The sequence below is a fragment of the Nilaparvata lugens genome, chromosome 2 (assembly GCF_014356525.2).
Source record: "Nilaparvata lugens isolate BPH chromosome 2, ASM1435652v1, whole genome shotgun sequence".
NCBI lineage: Eukaryota > Metazoa > Arthropoda > Insecta > Hemiptera > Delphacidae > Nilaparvata > Nilaparvata lugens.
In genome coordinates, this window is record NC_052505.1 from 91,439,654 (window position 1) to 91,461,288 (window position 21,635).

Here is a 21,635-nt window from a genome sequence, read left to right on the forward strand (position 1 = left end):
GATCGCCCGTTCGGCGGCAGTCAAACTTAACCATTGGTTTGATCATGGTTAAACTTAACTGGTGTTGGTGGAACGAATTATTTTTGATTTGACCAGCTGATAGACTTTAACCATGTTCAAATGCCTTGACCAAGGTTGGTGAAACGGGGCATGAGTCTTGTAGTACTCCACAAAATTTTAATTTCTCATTATTATTTTCACAAAGTGGATTTTTATATTTAGATACTTCAAAACCAAACCTTTATTTAATATTTAAAACCTTGTTAATTTGTAAGCTCACTTGGATGAAGAGGCTTTTCAAATTACTATTTAAAGCTTTTAGTTGAAATGCTTGTACAATTTACGAATAACTTGAGCTTTCTCCAAACCTTATTCAAACATGATTTTTCATCCAATCCTGATAAATTGCTATTTACAATCCTGCTAGTTACAATTAATTGAACAATCCTGATTCGATCAATCAATCAACAACTTTATTGAACACAAACACGCAATATAAAAAGATACAATCAAAAGACAAACTTCTAATAAAAATGTAAGAAACGGGCTTCATGGTGGGATGTGTTGAGATGAAAGAAAGGAGCAAAAATAGCTAGCCAACTATGGTTTCCCATGTAAAAGGCTGGTAAAGGGTATAAAAGTAAGTAATGAAGGGTGAAAAGGAGTGAAAAAGGTAATATGAAACTGATATAAAGCATAAGCGTTGTAATCTTAATTCAATCAGCTGTACACCCTCGTGAATGGAGTGTGACGAGGACCCAGGCTGTATAGGAAATGTTGTTGAAAAATGAAAATGTGTTGAACCACGGTATTTAGATGAAAATATCTTCTATATACCATATTTATATCTTCTTCTACAGAGTGTGTAAGTCACTCCCTATTTTTATATAGCTATAATTTCTTTATTTATGAACCAATTTTGTTAGAACTACATTGTTAGATAGAGCACTCCGTGAGGTTGTGTTTCACACCAATTTTCATTTCTTTCAGTTTAAAAATGCCCCCTCTCTTGACTATGTAAGAACGAGCCAAAATAGTAGCTCGTTATGAGGTCTGGGGATCTGTGGTGCGAGTACAAAGTGGTGGAGGGCTGAACGAGGGATCCATGCAACACTGGATGCAAAAACTGTTAAAAATTGTCATTCCAAATTACTAACAACAGGGAGTGTCGCAGATGAAAAACGATCAGGAAGACCATCAACGTCAAGAACAGCAGAGAATGTTGACAGAGTTCGTGAAATGTTCATGAGGAGCCCTAAGAAATCACTGCACCAAGGATGGCTTCCATGTTTTAAAACAAATCTTTCTTAAGAATCGTTGCAACAGGATAACGTGAAAGACTACTTTCACGAGATCCTTGGTGCAGTGATTTTTTAGGGCTCAAAATTGATTTTTTTATGTTGATGGTCTTCCTGATCGTCTTGCATCTGCAACACTCCCTGTTGTTAGTAATTTAGAATTGCTGTTTTTGCATCCAGTGTTGCATGGATCCCTCGTTCAGCCCTCCACCACCATTGTACTCGCATCCAGACCTCATAATGAGCTGCTATTTTGGCTCGTTCTTCCACAGTCAAGAGAGGGGGCATTTCTAAACTGAAACAAATGAAAATTGGTGTTGACAGAAACACAACCTCAAGGAGTGCTCAATCTAACAATGTAGTACTAACAAAATTGGTTCATAAATTAAGGAATATTATAGCGGTATAAAAATAGGGAGTAACTTATCAGACACTCTGTATATAGGTGTGTACAGATATACGCGCCTTCAACAGGCTCCGCCCTCGCTCCGCACTCGCTCCGATCATGCACGTTACGGGAGATGTCAGCTCTTCAAGCGTTCCATTCTTGCTCCCCGGTCGATCATCAATCGATCTGCTCGAGTGACGTTCGATTGCAGAGCAGATCGAAAGTCTGTACGCACCTTATACCGTGTTTTGAACCTCCCTATCATTTCGATGATGTACTTATTGTATGAATGATTAAAGAATGTTTGGCTAGGTTGCAGTGCCGACTGAGGAGCTCTCTCATTGAGATCTTTCATTTCAATTCAATTCTTGATTAATGTTGTCATGTATTAATTACCGAAGAGTTTCTTCATTGTGATGATTCTTCAATTAATGATTAATGTTTGTTTAGGTGGTTGTGCCGAAGACAAAGGGTGAGATCCTGGGTGTGGTGATAGTGGAGTCGGGGTGGGGGTCGATGCTGCCGACTGTGGTGATCGCCAACCTGGCGCCGGCGGGTGCAGCGGCGCGCTGCGGTCAGCTCAACATCGGTGACCAGATCATCGCCATCAACGGCGTCTCCCTCGTCGGACTCCCCCTATCCACCTGTCAGAACTACATCAAGGTGGGCCACCCTCTATTCAACCATAGTAGTTTATACGACAGTTTTGTAATAAGGGCCTTTAAATTACGAGTTAAGGTGCGTACAGACTTTCGCTCTACTCCGCAATCGAACGTCACTCGAGCAGATCGATTGATGATCACAGGTGGAGCAAGAGTGGAACGGGAGAAGAGCGTGTAACAGAGGTCGAGCTTGGCAAGTTCCTAGTTCGAACTAACCAATAGTTGCGAATGCGCGGTTAACATTTTTGTTGGATCAGTTACGAAAATTACGATCTCTGTGTTAGCATATAAAATTATCAAAATTAAAAATTAATTATTGACCGAGCGAAGTGAGGTCCAAGATTCAAGTCGACGGTTTTGCATTTCTCTTTATGTTTTTATGTTTATATTACCGGCGAAACGCGGTAATAGATTTTCATGAAATTTGACAGGTATGTTCCTTTTAAAATTGCGCGTCGATTTATATACAAGGTTTTTGGAAATTTTGCATTTCAAGGATAATATAAAAGGAAAAGGAGCCTCCTTCATACGCCAATATTAGAGTAAAAATCAGACTATAGAATTAATCATCATAAATCAGCTGTCTAGTGGACTATAATACTACCCAAGGTACCTAGAATACATATAGAATGTATTCTAGGTACATTGATACTACCCGTTCAAAAACATTGAACATCTTGAAAATGTATCTTTCCATCAACGTTAGTAGACAGTTGACTATAATACTACCCGTTCAAAAACATCGAACAACTTGAAAATGTATTTTTCCATCAACGTTGTAGACAGTTGCAGCCATACCTGATAAAAGAGCTTACACTCACATTCCGGGACGACACGTCACGGTAAGATAGGACAGAAAGCTGTATGTTTATTCAAGATTTTTTCTAGACATTTTAAATTGATAAGTTAATTATTAATTTTTGAGAAAACATAACAACAGGTCAATGTAACTTACTGAGCACGAGGTCTACTGTTCACAGAACTACTAGTTAATAATAGTTACAAGCATATTAGAAGAAAGAATCCAAACACCCTACCACGCCTTTCACCTTTCAAAACATTGACAGACATAACCTTTTTTGTAATAAAACATCAACATAGATGCAACAAACATAATAATTATCATCAATTTGTTTTATAATTTGTTTTTTAATGTATTATTATGCTACCCAGAAATCCCATGGGGCCTGTTTCATAAAAGTTACATGCTCAATATAGCCGATAAAATCAGCTGTTCCTGTATTACAGGACTTCTAAGTTTTTATAAAACAGGGGCCTGGTCAGAATATTTTATTTCGTTTTGTAACCCCATCAGCTGGATTGAACTTTTCACATTTTTGAGGTTAGGTTGTAGCGAATTCAACAATATGACAAGCATGCGATCATCCTTCGAATCTATTTCGAACCTCTAGCGATCCCTTGCGTAACATCTCCCGTAACGTTCATGTACGGAGCGAATGTGGAGCGTGTTCGTGGCGCGAATATCTGTACGTACCTTTAGATGTAGAGTTTAATAAACTGAAAAAATGACGTTCAAAAAACTTTATAAACTGGGAACTTGATGAAATTAAAACTTGACTAAATGAAATCTCGACAAACTGAATGAGATCTCTCCCTCGTCAGACTCCCGCTATCCACCTTCCAGAACTACATCAAGGTGGGCGACCTTCAATGCCAGCTTACAAATTATGTTTTCTGAATCTTGAATGCAAACCATACTTTTGTAATGCAATGAGATTTTTTAGAGCTATGTACAGACTTGGGGTGTGATCACATTGGATGCGTAGGCCTACTGGTTTATCTGCAAGTGCTTGGTTATCAATCGTGCAGTTGAGAAACAAAATTCTGGGAAGAGCAATAGGAACAGTGACACTGAACGTGGGCACTTGCTGGTTGTAAACGGTGTGAGCAGCTACATGCAAGTCACAACGAGTTTAAATGGAACTTTCCAGATTTTGTTTTTTCGGCTCATGCATGACTCTATGTACACTTGCACTTACATGCATTCAATGTGATCACACCCTAAAATGAACATCCAATAACAATAAATATAAACCACTAGAAAATCACAAATTATAATTATACAAAAATGATTCAACCTCAAATAAAAAATAAGCAACAAAAATCGAAGATACAAAATCTAACCTCAAAAAATTTTGTTTGAAGCTTCTCGGTGTGATGACACAGCAATGTATGACGACATGTGTGTACAGACATGTTCTTCACGCATGTCCTGTCGTTAGTGGCCAGCATAATGTAATTTTCAGAGTCATCCCCACTGAAAATTTGAAACAACTCGTTCTTATGTTAATATTGAGTCGCTTTTCTGTTATGTTTCAGAATTCTAAAACGCAAACAGTTGTAAAACTGACGGTTGTGCCATGCGCTCCAGTCGTGGAAGTCAAAATCAAGAGGCCAGACACAAAGTATCAATTAGGTTTCAGTGTACAGAATGGTGTGGTAAGTTCTCTATCACTTGCACTATCAAACATTTGCCACAAATATCTGCATATTAAGGTGCGTAAAGACTCAAGCGCCACGAACTCGCGCATTTTGTTTTTCATTACCTGATGATATGCTTATTATATCTTTATCCGTACAGAAGCAGTAAGATACAGATATAATAAGCGTAGCATCAGCTGATGAAAAGCGAATTGCGCATGTTCGTGGCGCATAAGTCTGCACCTTTAGGCTTATATATTATTTAGTATTAAATTTGAAATTTATATTATTTAAAATTTAATTTTCCGAGTACAGTACATCTGATTGGTTCGACTTACTTGAATATAAACTATATATTTAATATACCGGTTCATATTCTTATAAATGGATACATTCACATAGAAGATTGTTCCATAGAATATAATTTCCCGGATGCATCCGATTTGTTTGACTTACTTGAAACTAAATTACTTATTATTAGCATTCACATTCTTATAAATTAATATAATTACGTAAAAGAATGTTCCCCCGTCACCGTTAAGTGTGATTTCTTATTCATGCAATGCAATTTATTCCAGTTTCTATTTAAAACTCTCTGTTCGGTGTCTTATGGTGACCTGAACACAATTTCAACTCATTTGTAGATAAATAAATTATTGCAACATGTTTCACCTGATAAACTTTGAACAAAATCTAAAAAAATATTGTATGTTAATAGAAAGAATGAGACTCTGATGTTGTCAATACCACAATAATAAAATTATATTTTTTATTTTGGAGAACTACCACAACATCTCTTGCCATACAATCAATTTATTTAATAATTCCAATTAATGAATTATTAAATTAAATTATTGAGAATGAACCACTAGAATATTGTCTGAAAAGATCACGAATTCATGAAAAATTTGTGATATTTAGACAATATTCTAGTGTTTCATTATGGATTTCAACAGTATCTGACGTGAATTATTGACCCTTCTATGTATAATAAGAGAGAGTAGGGTTGTGTTTGTACGCATCAAAACATGTCAACTTGTGGATTGCATACCGGAAAACGGGAATGATAGATATCCAAATTTTGCACATATATTCTAAAAACATCAATTTCGAGCACCTTTAAGTCCAAATTTCAATTTTCCTTCTAGATTTTTCAGAATTAATGTTCAAATTTCATTCATGGGACATGAATACATATCATAGTTAATATAGAACTATAATCTAAAGAGACTACCTCTTCGAAACAGATTGTTAAAATTGACAACTAAATTAATAAGTTGTCCAATTTTGTCTGGTTGGCATTAAGTTGAGGAAGGTTTCTAAGCAAGATTTGAGTTCTGTCACTTCATTAGGTTAGCACCTGATGTTATCTTTACTATAATAAAGGAAAGAACTAGCTCATACACGTACGGGGTAGGAAAATTATGTTTGACGCATCATCACGTCTAAACTACTGGACTGATTAACTTGGAATCAATGCATATAGATTCTTAATTAACCCGAGGATGGTTCTAGACTGATCTCTAACTCTTCAAGACTCCACTCGGTCAAGTTTTCAGTTTGTCAAGTTTTAAAATAGACTCTTGCGGAGCACGGGTTACCTGATAGTGTAAGAAATGGTAGGGGAATAAGTTTGAGATTTTCAATGGAAGCACAACTATCCAGATTGAATAATTATAAATATTTGTTTCAGATTTGCAGTCTACTGCGGGGTGGAATAGCTGAGCGTGGTGGAGTGAGGGTGGGTCACAGGATAATTGAAATAAATAATCAGAGTGTAGTCGCAGTACCACATGAAAAAATTGTCAATCTTCTGGCAACGTCTGTTGGAGAGGTTGGTTCAAACTCTCATTCACTATTTTTTTCAATTTGATGTATTTTCTTTAATAACTTACCATCATTAAAACATCAATAACTAGAAAACTATCAGTAAAAAAATCTAATTCTAAGGATATTTATTTTAAAAAAAAATACATACAGGTATGGGAACAACAGGCATTATAGCCCAAAACTGTTCCCGAAAATGTCTAAAGATATGGTTGGAAAGAGCAAGAAATTTCTAATAAGATTCATTCAATTTGTTCCTTTTTTGTTCAAAAAGTACATAAATAATAATATCGAGTATAGGTTTAAAAATTACATTATTTTGTTGAGTTCAAATTCATATTTTGTTGATGTTCCTGTGAACATGGGTCCTAAAATTCTTTGTTACCGAGATAATGATAACGGAAGATTTAACATTTCTTCTCAAATTTTCAAATGTATTAATTTTGTGGGGGCCTCATAAGGGTACTTGATTAATAATTATTATTAATTCTCATGTAAAATCAGCTGAGAAATCAAATGGAACAACTTGGGCAGGGTTTCACCAGGAACTAAACGTGTCGTTAGAGGATGCTTAAACACCAATTAGTCCTTAACTGACAAAATCGTATTCCACCACAGGCCGTTAGAGCTTATGAGCAGTTACAGAGTTAACCGGCCAGATTTGGTCAATTAACATCTGTAATCTGTCGTTAAGAAAAAATGGCGGCGTTCTGTTTACTCTCATGTTGAAAGTAGTTTGTTGAGGTTATGTGTAATTATTTATTAGCGGGTTTTACGATTATTTTATTTGTTGTTTATTATTTTTAATTTGTTGTTTCGTTGAGTGGAGATTACTATTGAAGCGTTAACTTGAATTTGGTGAAACTCGCCCTTAGAAGTTAGTAACTTTGATCATTGAGATTTTTTAACTTCAAAGGAATCGAAATAGGATGCCCTATTGTTGACCGGTATTTTGAATTATGCAAGATTGCAGAGAATTGATTTTGAAGAGAAAATGTTACTTTTTCGTATAAAACTCACCCAAGCATCACAAATCAGGATTAAAGGAAACCTACAGCAATCCTCTCAAAATTGTTTTTTTTGTCTCCTCTAAATCCATATTTTCGAGCACATTTCAGTGTTATTATTATTATTAAACGAAAATCAAAATTAAATGCTGTAATTCACCCCGAAGATTTCTACTACTGCAAATATTGACAACAGGGTAAACAGCTAGATGAAAATTCGATGAGCGATACTATTCAAAAATTATTGTCGATATTTGCAGTAGCAGAAGTCTTCGGGGTGAATTACAGCATTTAATTTGGATTTTCGTTTAATAATAATAATTAATTCATTATCATTTGAATAATTGCAATATCTCAGTAATTTCCATCTGTAGACTGGTTGGCCGCTATGGCTTTGTAAAAAATGAGCGCTGCTATCCAGAGATTGTCAGTTTGGTGTAAGGGTAAGCATTCCTGACCGGCAATTAGGAGTTACTGGGTTCGATTCCCGGGCTGACAAATAATTTTTGAATAGTAGCGCTCATCGAATTTCCATCTAGCTGTTTTCCCTGTTGTCAATATTTTCAGTAGCAGAAGTCTTCTGGGTTAATTACAGTATTTAATTTGGATTTTCGTTTAATAATAATAATTAATTCATAAGTATTTGAATAATTGCAATATCTCAGTAATGTCCATCTGTAGGCATTTTAGTGTGTATCTAAATTGTAAAATTTTGTTTTTGACATGATTAACATATCCGTCATATTTTTGCATCAATCTCTCAAACTATATTTGATTGCTCTAATAAAAGTAATGCCATTTTCAGATATTGATGAAGACAATGCCGACATCTATGTTCAGACTTTTGACTGGCCAAGAAACACCGGTCTACATTTAATGGTCGAAACGACTTTGTGAATTGTTTGGACAGAAAAAATGAAGCACAATATGCTGAAAAAGCACACAGCCAAGACTTGATACCCTGAAGGTGTGGCACCCTACTTATTATGTTACCAAAAATTGAACTAGTGCACAGAACAGTCTAGAACATGACGAGCACAGCTCCTCTATCGATTATGGATCGATTATTGTAAATGTGTCAACCGTTCTTGGCATATGTGATATATACTATTATACATGTATTATATAAAGATAAACCTTGGGAACCATATTTTGTTTCCCACTTTCATATCATGTATCTAATCTATGGAAAGCCAAATGACTATCATGTGTCTGTTGTAACTGGCAAAGACTAGAATCATCATCTTTCTCGTTCAGGGAAATTGTTTATTGAATTTTTATCTGGTCTGCTTTATGTCTCTACATATTCGTATGTGATCCTCACATTTCAACCTATATTTTTTTTATTAGGTTTATAATATTCCTAGCGAGGTGCACGTTATAATGGCAGTATTTCATTAACATTGGTGTTGCTATCCTTGTATTTCATTCAACAAAGTCGATTAAACTATCCTGTACCAGCTTCACAACGTTGCCAGATCGGTCTTTAACAACGTAGTTCTTTAACAGATCGGTCTTTAACACGTTATAATGGCAGTATTTCATTAACATTGGTGTATCTATCCTTGTATATCATTGGAAAAGTCAATTGCACTATCCTTTTCCAGCTCCGCAACGTTGCCAGATCGGTCTTTAACAATGTATATAATTAAAATATAATTAATTACAAAAATATTTTATCTCAATTATAAAAATGTAAATCATTGAAAAATGGCACTTTCTTGAGGAATGGAATATCATTCATTGATTATTTTAAGCTAATATTACATAAGATATGCCGGTATAGGAATTTAATTTGTTGATTTCCTGTGTTGAAATTGATTTAATGAAACTAGATGAATGATGAAATGATTTTAATGTTGGAATGACAAAATTGAACTCTGAATAATTGAAATAAACTGTTACAAGTGATAAACAAACTATACCAGTTGAAAACATCACAGGTGGCAATCATATGATTCGCCACACCGGTATCCTTTTTTAAAGTCAGTGGCAAGGCAGAGAATCGGTAACGCTGTTCTTCCTCCACAGCCATTATAACTTGGACATCACTGTAATCCATGGGTTGTAGGAAACAAGATTGTGTGATCTCGTTCAATCACATAACGCATTTGAAGTTAGTGAGTTAAACATAGTTTCCTTCAATACCATTCAATAATAATCAACGCAATCCAATTTTAGATTAACTTTTTATTAGCAGTGGCATCAATATTTTCCATGTTGATCAGATTCGGCATTTATCTATAAACGTAGCCAACCCAAATTATCTACTAAATGGTAATAGTTGATTTTTGCTTTCATTATAAGCCGACCATTGGCTTGAAGATATCACTTGAGCTTTGAATTAATCAACCGGAACTGAATTGTTAAACTTTTGAAAGTGTTGTGGGAATAGTATCAGATTGATTTTATTCATTTGCTAGTACCTCAAATTTATCAAACTTTTAAATCTAGTCTTTGAAGGTATTCATTATCTTGTACCGTATATCGTACTCTGTTCAACTAGTTTCGTTAATTAATTCTGATTCTGCTAACAACGTGGTTGGTTGGTAGAGTGGTCATCACTGTCCAAACTTCGCCCAGTCATCAAATAAAAATGTCATTCTATTCCATCAGTGTGATTTTTACATCGTTCTCAGTCACATAAATCAAAGTAACATTGGAAATTTTATGAAAGCTGCTAGATTACTACATCATGATTAATAATATCAATCCTGAGAAATTATTTTCAGGAAATTACTTTCCTATTGAAAGTTTTCCATTTCTTATTTGTGAGAAGGTTTTTTCAGAGCTTGAAAATCTTATGTGGATTTCGATCATGTAATGATGAATTATGGAATTATTTATAATCTCTGACCAGTTCTGTGTAGAATGCTTTTGTTACCTACAAAAAAAATCTGTAATATTTTATTTGCAGATGGGGGTGCGAATAATTGTAAATTCGAGCAAAAAAACACTCATGTTCAATGTGTGTCAACAATATTACTTTTTCACCAATTTCAATTCATCAATGTACAGTTTTATGTACAAAGTGCTTCACTTTAATATTTGAATTGTGTTCTTTGAATTGATATTCCACTGATTGGAGTTGATTTTTTATCATTGTTTTTGTGTGTATATCTCAACTAATATAAATAAGTGTAGAATATGCCATTTATAATAATTGTCAAATTCCATTTCTTTCCTGTCGCTGCCAAATAAAAACAAAAGTTTGGTTCCATTAAACCAAAGCCTGATAGTGTACCTAAATATTTTTTTGTTGTATTATCAAATTTTGTTGTTATAAGTGAATTTAAAATGATGCTTCACTAATAATTATTTGGTTTTCAATTAAAAACAAAACTAAATTGAAACGGATCGGACCAGACAATAACTGAATCATCGCGACTCTAATATTGAATAATTTATCAATTAGACTGGTTCATAATTGAATCAATATTGAATGATCTATTAAATTGAGGCGAATTTGATATCACTGAACTGGAAAGTGTTGGTGATAGTTTTCTTGGCTGGAATTCCCATCCCTATGCCTTTGAATTGATGTTAACAGATTCCATTCGAATATTTTTCAGTCAATGTAATCAGAGTGTATGCTATTGTAGGATTATAAGTATCCCAATTTGCGTTACGAATATTGTAATATTTATCAATCCAATGTAAAAGATTTAATATATATGAGAATTAGCTTTATTTTACTTAGTCAGTGATAGTCGAATTCGAACGCTCTAGTGAATCATGAATGTTAGTGATAATATTGTACAAATTATGGAAGGCAATGATTTGAGAATGCTTGTTTATTGTTTGGACATGTACAGTGCAAGTTGTAGCGAATTAGCAAAACTTGTAGTTTTAATAATTCTTTGATTCTTAATACTGAACAGCTAAGTTTCTGGTGAGCATTTGGACAAAGCAAGTCGCTCTTAGCTGGAGTTCAATAGAAAAAGAACAGTTGAAGAATATAAGAAGAAGAAGAGTTGAAGAAATATAAGAAGAAGAAAAAGAATCAGTCGGATGAGAGTGCCTCTAACAGATTGCGTAGAAGTGCAGTTAAAAGAGACTTGATATTAGTATTAGGTAATTTTTCTAGTCATTGAACTATCTGCAAATCTAATATACTCTCGGACAAGACTGAAAATGCTTTGTGCTAATCATTTGAAAGTTGTCAAATCATAACATTGTAGATGTGAGTGTTCTCAAAGTCAGATTTGATTTGTAATCTTTATAGAAATTGTCCAAACACTTTGATTTCATCCAGGCTTCACAAGACTGTATCAGACGTGAGCTCTAAATAACTTCTAGTAAGTTCACAACATGTTTTAAACCTTGTATACACTTCAATTCAGGGTAAGTGATGAAAATTGAAAGAAAGAAAATGTCCTCTTTATAAATTATTCTGAAGTTGTAGAGATTAAGCAACAAAATTTTCAGTCTTGTCGTGGAGTTGATGATTTTAAAAATGTTTGTAATTTCACTTTTTATGCTCATTATTTATATATGTGTTTCCTTTTAATAAGTTTTACCAAACATTCTTGTAATATTCTACAAACCAATTATGTGTATTTTTAGTTGAGATTGATCAAATCTATATTTTCATCTGTATCATTATTGTATTCTATGTATTATATCGGTTATTTATTTTTTTACTTTTATTGCTGTTATGCTTAAGTAATTATAGCAGAATATTTATAGCTGTTAGAATTTGATAGCGATATCGAGTATTTGTAAATTGTATGGTAAATCGAGGAGCTACGTGGACTTTTCTACTAGAAGGTGTTGTAACAATCTAGATCTTGGTAATTCGGGTCCATGCATCTATAAATGAATGAAATTGTAATTGTGAACTGTCAATAATTTATAACTATACTATCGATCGGTTTGTTTTTATTTTCATTCACCTATCCATGTTCTATGTTTTTTAAATTCTTCATTACTGATGGCCGGTTGCAGAGTCGTCACTTAAAGTTAAAATCAGGCATTTAACTTATTTATGAAGTCATAACTCTTCTTTTCGTTGCACAAATGTCAAAGTAAACTATAGCTCCCATAAAACTAAAAACGCCCAATTAGACACATGATTTCGTTGCACAGTCGTCAAATAGAGCTTATTTATGTCTCCAATCGCTAAAAACGGTCATTTAAGTTATGGGCCCGAAGTCGTACTGTTGAATCCAATATCTACTCCCACCACATGCATTTTAGAGGTTGTGATAGCTTTTTTTACTTTCCTTGCCCTATTACCATAGGTAAGGAAAGTATTGCTTTCCGAATAAAATTAAAGTACCCCAATTTCTAAATTTCTATACGTTTCAAGGTCCCCTGAGTCCAAATAAGTGATTTTTGGGTATTGGTCTGTATGTGTGTGTGTGTGTGTGTGGTGTGTGTGTGTGTATGAGTGAGTCTGTGTACACGATATCTCATCTCCCAATTTACGGAATGACTTGAAATTTGAAACTTAAGGTCCTTACAATATAAGGATCCGACACGAACAATTTCGATCAAATGCAATTCAAGACGGCGGTTAAAATGACGAAAATGCTTTCAAAAACAGGGTTTTTCGTGATTTTCTCGAAAACGGCTCCAACGATTTTGATCAAATTCATACCTAGAAAAGTCATTGATAAGCTCTATCAACTGCCACAAGTCTCATATCTGTAAAAATTTTAGGAGCACTGCACCATCTATGTCAAATAGATGCACAATCTATATCAAAGTCTGATTTCAGATTCTCAATTATCAGGCTTCAGATACAATTTAAACAAAAAATTTAAGTGGAAAAGATTGGGCATAAAAATCTCTACAATTAATGTTCAGTAGCATTTTCACCTAAAATTTAAAATAAGCTCGAAATTCGAGAAAAAAAGATTATTCAATTGCAAACTGTTGGCAACTGTTGATTCTATTAAATCATTCACTATGAAGAGATAGCAGACTTCGTGTGTCTGCAGCGTATTGTCCTGTCACCAGCTGGCTCAAATCCTAGAAAAGTAGACCTGAGATGCGCGGGAACACTATTGTCAGGTGATCAATTTTCATAACGGCAAGGAAAGTTGTGTGAGTGCGCCACACCAGATTTTTGAAAGATGTTTACGAAAAACCATCTGTATATTATAAAGTAAATTATTTTTCTCTCCCTATGTTTTTTCAAGTTGTTTATAAGCTCCAAATCGCTATGGCACCAAATAAATTTGGTGAGAAATCTCGCCAAAAGCCAAGAGTCGCCATATGGTTCATCAATTCTATGTGAGGTCTTTTAGGTATGTTCACAGTGATGTCGATTGAAACTTTCCCCGATGCCAAGACTTTGGTTGGATAGAAGCATGTATGGAAATGTACGGAAAAAGTGAATAGAGCTGCAGTGTGACCTATGTGTGATATTAGATGTGCCCATGCTAATTCGATATAATATAGCTAAATGGACTTCCGCAAACGACTGTGCAACGACCAACCATTTATGTGAGTGATTTTAAACTATGTCTCACATAGCTATGTTTGATTTTATGTACCTAACGACTCTGCAACCGGGCATAATTATACTGTATCATGATTTTGTATCACTTGGATTTGATTCTTATTCACGTTGATTTTAGTGTCTCTTTGTTACTAAATAATAAATTTTATTTTGTCCAAGGACAGAATACAATCTCTAGTGGATATACAGTCTACTAGAGATTGCTCTAGGATATAATATATCCTATGAAACCTATGATATCTTTCCATTTATTATTGCGCATTTTTCACAAGTACTTTTCAATTCGAATGTGATAATTTTCAAAGCTCCAAATATATTTATATCATCGACTTTATTTACTCATTGAGAAGAATGACTTTGTTTTCATCATCACTACCATAAATGAATACGGTAAGACGGTAACGAAAAACCTAAAAGTAGAACGAATTAATCATTCATCCCACAAAGTTAAACCTACAACTGCTTCCTTTATATAGCTTAAGAGGAGAAGAGAACCAAAAAGATGGGTAACTAATAACTGCTGATCAAATTATTAGGCAATATTAACTTAATTTATTATTAAACATACCACACCGAGAGGTTTAGTTTGGCAATGCTTCCTTTAATTTCCGTTTGTTGGATACCGGTACTGTACGTGTAGGATATACTATTGTTAGGAGTTAGCACCTTTTCAAGTGCCAATAACTTTGAAGAAATAAGATACAGGAGAAAAACTTGTCAATTGTTACTGTCAATTGTTTTCAATTATTCACATTCCTTTTAAACATTCAAGATAAGTGCCGTGCTATAATATGAGACGTTTCACTACAATACAGGGTGAGTTATTCACTGAAACATAAAATCTTACCTCCATTCTCAGATCAGAAAAATCACTCATCTTCAAATAATGCTTATAACTCAAGAATAGCAGTGAATTTCGCCAATGCGATGACATAATTATTATTGTTCCTCTCGTCAAGTAGGTACTATCATTCCTGACAGTTTGAGTGATTTAAATTTTTGACCATTTTTGCAAAAATCTATGGGTTTCATGGAAAATACAAATTTCCTTGATTTGGTTGACATGGATAGAGGTTGGTCTAACAAGGAAAAAGACTTGTTGTTACTATCAATATTTATGTAGCCTACATTCACATTAGTGTTTGATCATACTTTTTATTCTCCAATGAGACACTATTTCATCCGAATTGGTACCGTACCACGTAATTGTTAGAAAAACATATTGGAGTTCATAAAACCCTAGCATATTTCATGAGGGTTTCATCTTCATCAATTACGGCGCAATAACAAATTACTTAGTAATTAGCAAGCTTCTAAATGGTAGAGCCAGGCTGGACTGAGTGAACACAGGTTGAAGGGAATACACTTTTAATTATAATTGGAGGACCAGACCAACAATTAGTTGATCAAATTAATTAGGTATTTAAACACAAAAATCAAGTTCAATACAACAAGGCGGTGTAAAACAGGCGTGTAATGTAAAACAAACAGTCTTTCATAACACTTGGATCAGATATTAATCTTGTAGAAATCACAGGATACAATATATAAAATCACAGAATACAATGCTGTATTCTGTGGTACCGTAGCACTTCTAGTGCTAGAAGTTGAATGAACGAGCCACGCTGGCTGCAGAAAGATGGGCGCAACAGCTTACGTACATGGCATGGATGTTGTAATGTAGACATTACAATAAATTATGTCTACATTGTATACGGTAGGTAGATTAAATTATAATGATGATGATGATGAGTTTGTTGTGATGATAAGAATTGCCTTTTTTATTAATTAAAAAGCAATAATTGCTTTATAAATTATTACAATAAATTATTTATTGATGATTGTAGTCAGGTATAATTTACAAATACCAACTTACCATTATAGTTACTTATTTTCCCTATAGACAGACGATTTCATAGTGAGTCATTGAAGATTCAAATTTGAATTTTGGCGCTCTATGATACTTTACTGCCAACTCGACAAACTATTATTCACTTTATCTCCATTGTCAGTTTGTTAGATGAATAATCAATGAGAATGGATATTCATTCAAAAGATATCAATAATGTTCTAATGCAATATATTGATGAATGTATCTTATGAAAAAGATAAAGTTGGAGTTCTTGTTTATCATATTATAATGGTACCTGATTAGAAATTACTTGACAGCTGACATGAAGGTTGGCACCTCTTCTGTGTTTATCACATCTGTTTATGAAAAGAATCGAACATGGAAGAACGAAGAAGTGAGTCGAAACTGAATAGGTGTTGGTTTGAGTGATTAGTTTTGAATTGAAATTCAAACTGTTTCAATAATTTCTTGCTTCAAAAGACATTTTCAAATTAATTAATCGTTTGAAGTTTGCAGATTACAATTGAATTGATAGGTCGGTTGGTTAGTAAAGATAAGGCTTCATCGTTTCCAAACTTGCAGCCGAATTCTTATCTTGATTCCTCCTATCCGGAATACAGTAATTTTTTATCACGTACATATTACTTATTTTCCATTAAGTTTTAACCCCTGTGTATAACTAAAATTATACTGATTCAGCAACATTTCAAATGAAGAAAGTAAACCGTAAAAAATACAAACCTATCAGTTCGATATGTCGGCGTTAGAGGTTAGAACTGGAGACCCGTTTTTAGGCGGAATGCTAAATAAATCCCAGCGATTAATGTTGGGACTGTTTGTGCTATTATTAGTAGATGTGATATGGGTTTCATCATCGGAACTGACAAAGGTAATTCATTCAAACAATATTCGTTCATTTAAGTTAGTACACAAAACATTGTAAGTGCTTGGTAATTTATAATATATAACTTGGAAGTTAGTAATAAGAAATCCTTGAACACTCTTGTGATCAATAAGTGTATTAAAAGGCTCTCTTATGATATGATAACATTAAAAATACAGTTCAAATAATTATATCGTGTAAACTTTTGATTTTTTCCATCTACCGTATGTTAGCAACATTCAAATTGAATGGCGACATGTAGGATATAGGTCTATTAAGAATGTTTTGGATAGACGATGTTATTGTTTGGTAAGTTTGTTAAGCTCTTCTTGTTTATGTATGAATTACTATTTGTATGTGCTCTAGAGAATTGGTAGGCCTACATTTCCATTTCCATGCACATTAAATTGATTTTCAACCGTTCAACTTACAGGTAAAAATGCTGCCCTTTTACTTATCAATTTTTTCACAACGGTTCAAAGCTCAGGGAATTGTCAAGTAATTTTTTATTGACTTCTTTATTAGGGTCGTCAGTAGTGAAATAAGCAGGTTGAAATAGGGTGTATCTTACACCGCTATCATCTGAGGTAGTTCTTGTGCTCCTCAATAAATGCACTCTGAGTAGTATGACCTTGCTGTGAGATACTTTTTGATTCCTTTGTGGAATATAAATCGTTAAGTTTTCAAATGATTTAGGCTATCTGGTAGAATATTGAGAAAATATCGCTCAAATTTGCCTGTGCTGCGGAGGTTTACCGTAAATGTTTAGATTTCTTCTTTTATTCCTTGATACTGCATAGTAGAGTCGGGCAAATAGGTATGTGCAGGGAAACAGACCCTCACTTTGAAAAGTCTACATCTGGGTACGTCGATATTCGGCCTACTTCTAGTTCACTGAGAATGAATCTTATCTCTGACGGTGAAGGATGATTGATTAGTCTTGATATTTATTTATCGATATACAGGAGTGATGACAAGTACTGTCCATAGACTGTGTGTAGGCCCAGACGACGGAAGGTTGGTCTGCAGTGGGCATGAAATCATTGTATGTCAATGTTCGCAGAGCCCTCTTCTATAGAAGCAAGAGTTGAATGTCCCCAGATTAGGATGCCATAATGGATATGACTGTTGAAAACTGAGTGGTATAGCGTCAATGCTATGCTGAATGCTGAGTTTGTTTCTCATTTTTCTACATATGAACTGATGAAAACTTCAGATATTGCCTTTAACAATGTGTTGATGTTAACGACCGCCATCTTCAGGATATTATCTTCAAACCCCAATTAAAATAAAATGGTATACTTGAGCGATTTTGAAAATTGAAACATTATTTCGTGTATCCTATCACAAGTATCTATTTATATAATTCAATTCGACTTGAATAATCCTATTTTTGATAAAAGTAAAATATAATTGAAATTGAATTACTTCAAACAAAAAATAATGAATAAGAAATAAATAAATCATATAAAAATAAGCATATGAACATACATTATTTAATATCAACTTGTTTATTCTTGCATTTAAACTTGAAAATGGCCAAAGTAAGCCGAAACTAGTTGTTAGAAATGTTTTAAAGTTTAAAATGTTCTAAATAAAAAGGTACCTACTCCATGTTTTTATATTGTTTGATGAGCAAAGGAAGACAGAACATAGAAAACATTATTCCAAACAACAACTAACCACCTAATGACTTACTAAACACTAATTAATAATCCGCACAAAAAACAAGCAAAACCTTCTTTAGAACATGGTACGCCATAGTGGAGTAGGTCAATTTCCACACAGAAATCACTAAACATGTAGAAGACATATTATAAGAATTTTTTATAACTAACTATTGTATGTAATTGTAATTTATCTAATATTTTCTGTAATTGATGTAGTAGTTTAGTTTTTTTTGGGAAATAAACATTTATTATTTATTTATTTATTACTTTCTAATGCTTTTTAAAATTGATCATTTAGCTCTGCCCCATCTCGTACAATTTACTTACAAATTAGCCTTGTTTACTAATTTAATTGAACTATAAAGCACGAAAAACATAGTCTTCATTGATAAGGTTTTACACTTTACATTAACGATTTTTTTAATTTTTTATTTTGTATTTCGTATTTCTACTCTACCGGTGTATATTCGAAGTACATTGAGCTTTGTTATGATACTGGGGTTTTTAAATTATAACTCATCTTGAAATATCTCTCTATATTCACATGAACTACTACTGAGGAAATTTACTTGCGCAATTCTTTTCGTATGTAGGTTATCTCATATTTGTAAAAGAATTTTTTCTATTTGAAGTATATTTGTCTTGAAATTAGAGTGTGCCCTCGTTATCTTCCACCGATATTATAAGATCTGAATTAATTTAATACAGTCTAAACTGTTCTTGTAGACCTGCTGTAAAATACAGAACTCTTGATGAACTGGAAAAGTTTTCATTGAAGTTTTGAAAACTACCTATGAAAATTTGCCTTTTGTTCAATACCTTTGTCCAGCATTAAATAGGCCCATTTTATTGATATGATATCAATATTTTTGGAGCATACCATCTATTTTTTGAAGTTTTAACCAGAAATAATTAAATAGTTTAATGAGCTATTGAATGGAGTTTTAATTGAATCTCACTAAAGTGTAAATTAATATTATGTTGAGTAGAGTGATGTTGAATATTGGATTCTTCCTTTCAATTGCACTAAATAGAATCGTTCAATTTGTCAACTGCACTGTTCTTTTTTCTCTTTCAATAGCCATCTTGCAATAACAATCTCGTTCAATTTTATGCTGATTACACTGTTTTTACTCCGTAAACTGTCATTTTTAATCAGTAGAATGGAGAATTGCTTGCTTGTCAATCAGCTACAATTGAAACCTACTTTGAAATAGAAACGTTGTCTATTCTACTGAAAACGTCTAGTTGATCCAAACTCAAGTTTGTTTATTTTTCAGCAAATGGTGTAATATGTTTTCATTTCATTATGGGACAATTTAACAACATCTTTGACAATTTTACAACATTTCTTAAGGTTTCTTCATACTTAAACAAAGCTACAGCGTAGCTACGCTACGCTGAAATAAGCCATCGAAAGGCTTAGCCGTCCTATCTCCCAATATTCAAAGCTACGCTATGTTGTCATGAACCATAAGTTATGACGGTCCCCCAGGCAATCAAAATTTTTATTGTCAATACTATAGCTATGTAGTCTGGAGACTAATAAGCTATTTTTTTCTATCCTAACATACTACTTAAAAATTTTAACAGCGAATATCTCATTAAGAAATTCGTACTGATATTGTTTATTCAATTAATATGTACCTACACTTGTTGATTTTACAGGCAATCAAATAAAATTCAATTTAATATTTCTTCAATAGAATTTAATTTCATATTGGAAATTATATTTTTATTCTTCAATAATGGTCAATACTGTAAAAGCCAGATCACCAGGGAGCCAATTTGTGCTGACTGGAAGAGAAGATACTGAGCAGCCAGGGTGGTGTATCTTTTCAGTCTCCCCACCATCCAGCAATTATTGCAGTAGATTTTGCACTTTTCCATTTTAGAAGACAGTCTCTCTTGTGTCGCTCCTCCTGTCATCCAAAAGCTCTGACTTTACCTTCCTCTGGACCCAACCTTCGTCACAATGTTGATGTGAACTGGACAGATTCGCAGCTTGGATTTAACATTGGGAGATAGGACGTATTTCAGCGTAGCTAAAGTCTGTGAGATATTACTTTTAACGTGAAGAGGAGAACCCCATTTCTCCTTCCACAGTTTGTAGCATAGACACAGACGGACATCCTGCGCACAATGGATGCGCCGTGTCATTTTGCTTCACGTTCTTGTGATGAACACATCTCCGTAACATACACAAACCAATATACCTGCTGACCAGTAAACGACTTGGAACATTGCCAGCAATAGCTGGAGGGGAGTGTTGCCGTGTCGCGTTACAAAGCTCTCTCACACAGACACAAAAGAAGGAGGATGCTGCTAGGTAGTGGGAGTGATTAGTGGAGGATAGAGCATCGGACCTCTCCGTCTTCGAGAAAGAGCCGTGTTAAAAGTAATTTCTCATCGGACTTAAAGTGTGAAGAAACCCTTACAATAGTGTTATGTTCTGACAACAATTTATGGAAACTTGAATAATCTTTTAAATAACAAGTTCGTTCAGAATTTTCTGTAGAAATCAATAAGTTGCGAACCGTAATTTATTTATTTTGGTAATGAATAAAAAATATTGAGCCCTTTATCTAATTTTTCCTCAAATATTTTGCATGCTAATCGATATGTTTACATTTTTCAGTACATCTACAAGAATGCGAAGTTCGAAAAGCCTTTCTTCAGCACTTATTTGAAGACTTCCATGTTTTCCGTTTACTTGCTGGGATTATGTCTTTGGCCACCATGGAGAGACCAATGCAACAGACCTTCAAATTACATGGTAGGTGCTGTTCTAATGAGAAGTTCACTATTATAATTATGTTTCCATCATGAAATACTGAATACTCTCTTATCAAATACGACATATCCCACTGCAATTCACTATAATGAGGTACACGTAATAATGGCAGTGAAGAAAGATAGGAGAACAATGCTGCTGATTCTCTGCCTTGGCACTGCCTTCTATGTCTAGTTACACACACTTCGACTTTTGGACGTACGATTTTTTCCGTCCTCATAAATTCTAATATCGGGGCACCGAGCTTCACTCGTTATTTTTATTTATTGATAAACAGAATACAATTCTCTAAAATGATCGTGTTTATATTTAAGATTTTCTGGGATTTTGATTTTTCACATAC

General features: G+C 33.9%; 2 protein-coding genes across 2 annotated transcripts in view; both read left to right on the forward strand.

Annotated features, from left to right (window-relative positions):
• LOC111049176 (protein lin-10-like) overlaps positions 1-8,533 on the forward strand; it is a 106,263-nt gene extending 97,730 nt beyond the window's left edge. The window contains 3 exon segments of the mRNA XM_039420256.1: positions 4,689-4,808; positions 6,484-6,624; positions 8,430-8,533. Coding sequence (XP_039276190.1) covers positions 4,689-4,808; positions 6,484-6,624; positions 8,430-8,501 — 333 coding nt within the window. The 3' untranslated portion in view covers positions 8,502-8,533.
• A 7,769-nt stretch (positions 8,534-16,302) lies between these two features.
• Positions 16,303-21,635, forward strand: part of LOC120348815 (solute carrier family 35 member F5-like) — a 37,519-nt gene continuing 32,186 nt past the window's right edge. The window contains 2 exon segments of the mRNA XM_039422100.1: positions 16,303-16,834; positions 21,137-21,274. Of these exon segments, the coding sequence (XP_039278034.1) occupies positions 16,700-16,834; positions 21,137-21,274 (273 nt within the window). The 5' untranslated portion in view covers positions 16,303-16,699.